This window comes from Limulus polyphemus, unplaced genomic scaffold (assembly GCF_000517525.1).
Source record: "Limulus polyphemus unplaced genomic scaffold, Limulus_polyphemus-2.1.2 Scaffold1174, whole genome shotgun sequence".
Classification (NCBI taxonomy): domain Eukaryota; kingdom Metazoa; phylum Arthropoda; class Merostomata; order Xiphosura; family Limulidae; genus Limulus; species Limulus polyphemus.
The window spans coordinates 153,375-157,529 of NW_013666784.1; the positions used below are offsets into that span (position 1 = coordinate 153,375).

General features: G+C 32.6%; 1 protein-coding gene across 1 annotated transcript in view; it reads left to right on the top strand.

Annotated features, from left to right (window-relative positions):
- The window catches only part of LOC111086539 (tubulin beta-4B chain-like), an 11,851-nt gene extending 7,828 nt beyond the window's left edge, over positions 1-4,023 (top strand). Inside the window, exons 4-7 of the mRNA XM_022389736.1 lie at positions 343-587; positions 1,412-1,765; positions 2,533-2,672; positions 3,756-4,023. Coding sequence (XP_022245444.1) covers positions 343-587; positions 1,412-1,765; positions 2,533-2,672; positions 3,756-4,008 — 992 coding nt within the window. The 3' untranslated portion in view covers positions 4,009-4,023. The remainder of the gene's footprint in view (positions 1-342; positions 588-1,411; positions 1,766-2,532; positions 2,673-3,755) is intronic.
- The last annotated feature ends 132 nt before the right edge of the window (positions 4,024-4,155 follow it).

A 4,155-nucleotide genomic window follows, 5' to 3' on the forward strand; every position in this document is an offset into this window, starting at 1 on the left:
AGTGTATATAATGATATATCAGAAGAAGATTGTAACATAAAATATATATACAGTGTATATAATGATATATTAATAAAATATTGTAACATAAAATATATAGTGTATACAATGATGTATTAGTAGGAAATTGTAACATAAAATATATGCAGTGTATATAATGATATATCAGAAGAAGATTGTAACATAAAATATATACAGTGTATATAATGACATATTAGTAGAAGATTGTAACATTTAAATATATAGAGTGTATATAATGATATAATACCTATAAATTGTTGGTTTCAACTGATAATGTACTTAGGCCTAAACACTTTTGATTGTATGATTGTAATTTTCTAGGAAATAATGGGGCAAGCAACAACTGGGCGAAGGGCTTCTACACGGATGGTGCCGAGCTCATCGATACCGTGTTGGACGTCATCAGGAAAGAAGCGGAATCCTGTGATTGTGTGCAGGGATTTCAGCTTACTCATTCTCTAGGAGGAGGCACGGGATCGGGATTGGGAACCTTGCTGCTTTCTAAGCTTAAGGAAGAATACCCTGATCGGATTCTATCCTCATTTTCAGTGTTTCCTTCGCCAATGGTAAATCAATAACCCAATTTGAACAATATATTTCTTAATTTCATGATTTCCAATGGGTGTCCATATTATTAATCTTAAATAGTTATCTTTACCTGAAAACTATTCTAGTTGATCAAAAAGTATTCCAGACACTTTAACATATTTAGCCTGATGGTCTATCTAATCAGAGAAGTAGTAATATTCAAACAATTCAGTCCATTCTAGTTGATCAAAAAGTATTCCAGACACTTTAACATATTTAGCCTGATGGTCTATCTAATCAGAGAAGTAGTAATATTCAAACAATTCAGTCCATGCGGTATAATTACAAAGCTCGGGAAGTATGACTCCTTTTAGCGCAACATTCTTTGTAGCTCAATCCTTTAAGTACAGTGGCGAAGCTAGAGAAACAGAGTTTCTTTCAGCATAACAGACTTTATGTAATTCAATTCTTTTAGTATAATTGCAAAACTGTGGAAGCGTGGGTTTTCTTTTAAGACAAGATAATTTACGAAATTATGTAATTCAGTTCTCTAAATATAATTACAAATATGGGGACGCATGATTTATTTTAGGATGGCAGAGTGTATGTAATTCAGTCCTTTGAGCATAACTGCAAAGCTGGAGAAGCATGATTTCTTTTAGGACGGCAAACTTTATGTAATTCAGTTCTTTGAATATGATTGCATAGCTGGGGAAGGATACATTTCTTTTAGAGCAATAATGTAATTAAATTCTAGCATAACGGCGAAATTGGATAACATGATTCTTTGAATGGTAACATACTTTACATAATTGAAACCTTTTTAACTGGATTACATAATATAATAGGGGAATTTTTGCAGGTTTCTGATACTGTGGTCGAGCCATATAATGCAACATTATCAGTGCACCAGTTACTAGAGAACACGGATGAAACTTTCTGCATCGACAACGAGGCCCTCTACAACATTTGTTTTCAAACCCTAAAACTTCAAAAACCGGTAAATGATGACCTGAACAAGCTCGTGTCTTCTACCATGTCCGGTGTGACTACTTGTCTTCGGTTTCCTGGTCAGTTAAATGCTGATCTTAGAAAACTTGCAGTAAATATGGTTCCTTTTCCTCGTTTACATTTCTTCATGCCAGGATTTAGCCCACTCGTCGCCAAAGGGAGCCAGGCATATAGTACTTTGAATGTTCAAGAGCTTACCCAACAGGTAGAAGCAATAGAGATATTATCATGTTCCTGCTACCGTAGAATGTTCAATCATTTAAATATAACGTTTTCTTTTTATCAGCGATTTATAAGTTATTTTGATAAATAACCAGAAAACTGTTTGATGATAGTAAGTGCTAGCTCAAGTACTTGTTTTTACAGAAACACAAATTGCATTATTTCACCACTGAAAGTTTCATTTATTAGTTCTTTAGATGAATATCAGTAAAAGAAGGATGGTATGCTAATTAATGGATGGATTGTGATGGTAACGTGCAAGTGAAGTGTGGTGTATAGATTGATGGATCAGTTGGTTCAGTACCTGATAAGTGTCGTATAATGTGTAGATTGTTGGAGGAATTGAATTGGTTGCTTGTAATGGAGAGTGGTGATACAGATTTATGGATGTACAGGTCGATAGATGGAACGGGATTGCAGCTAGTAAATGGCGTGCCATGGTGCAAGTTGTTGGGTTGATTGTTGCGGTGGAAACATGTAAGTGAATGATACAGATGATAGGCAATGGTAAATGAAGTGTTGTGGTGCAGATTGTTGAATGAGCTGCAGTGGTTTAGATTGTTGATTGAGCTGCAGTGGTTCTGGTTGTTGGATAAGTCATGCTAGTAGGAGATGGTAAGTGAAGTGCTATGGTAAATATTACTACTGTCATTTACACTACTTTTATTAAAATATTCTGTTAAAGCTCATATTTCCTGAAAAGTAGAAGATCTCAATAAGTAAGTGGATTAATTCCATATTATTTTCTAGATGTTTAATGTTCGAAACATAATGACTGCATGCGATCCCCGCCACGGGAAGTACCTCACTGCAGCGGCAATGTTCAGGGGCATGGTAAGCATGAAAGAAGTGGAAGAACAGATTTTATCGATGCACACCAAAAACAGCAGGTTTGAAAAAGTTTTTTGTTCGAGTCAAATTTCCGTCACTCACATAAATACAGTTTATTATCTATACAGCATCACGATGAAGGAAATTAACCAACTAAACATCTGTATCAGGGTCTGACAATCACGTTTCAGTGTTTTTGCTAACAGATTTATTTAAAACGTACGTGAACCGATGGAAGTAGAAGTCAGATGAAAAATACAATAAAGTTTCTTAATTAACCACAAAGTTTAGTCTCGCTCCTAATGAGGAACTTCAGAAAGTAGTTAAATAATCAAATAAATACGTGTATATGTAGTGGAAAAACCTGTTAACTTTTTTTGTGGATTTACTTGACAACAATGACGAAAGCAGCACGTTACTAGGTTTATTAAATAGATCAGTAAAGAAAAATGTCATCAAATAACGATGTCTTATTAAAAAGAAAAATTGATACAGATATCTAGTATTAGTAAAGATGACTCTGTAATAAAGAAAAATGTTACACATCATCAAATAATGGTAACTTTATTATAAATAAAAAATATACAAATCATTAAGTAACGATGTCTTTATAGTAAAGATACAAATCATCGTAACAATGACTTTATAATAAAAAAGTTAGATGTTATAATCAAATAACGATGCCTTTGGCGTAAAGAAAAAATATACAAATCAATAAGTAACAATGTCTTTATAATAAGGAAAAAATATATACAAATCATCGTAACAATGACTTTATAATAAAGAGAAAAGATACAAATCATCGTAACAATGACTTTATAATAATGAAAAAAAGATACAAATCATCGTAACAATGACATTATAATAAAGAAAAAAAAGATACAAATCATCGTAACAATGACTTTATAATCATGAAAAAAAGATACAAGTGATCGTAACAATGACTTTATGAATAAAAGTTAGAAATAATTATGAAATAACGATGCCTTTAGAGTAAATAACAAAATTTTCTTTGTCCATAAAAACAATATATATATATATATATATATGATATTCACCAAATAAAAGTAAAATATTGACGATTTTTAAAGGTTGTTTGTTGTAAACAAAGTTGTTTATCTTATAATTAACCTTTATTCCAGCTACTTTGTCGAATGGATTCCTAACAATATAAAGGTTGCAGTCTGTGACATTCCACCAAGAGGCTTGAAAATGTCAGGCACTTTTATTGGAAATTCAACGGCCATATTAGAAGTATTTAAGAGAATCGGGAACCTCTTCAGTGGTATGGATACACGTTTATTATGTAACATATTTACTCTTCAAAAGACATTTAAGAAGTACACTACTGCACGCAGAACTATATTAGATTCAGAAGCTTATAGCAGAGAATAACTATAGTTGCTGTGTTCTGCAGTTGTCTGGTTGGAGTAGAATCTTTATTGTTTCCGAAACGGATTATGGCGATTTCTGTCACGCGAACTTTATTTTTCTTAGCGAAATCTGTCACGGCTGTTTTTTTCCTTTCAATATCAGTAATTT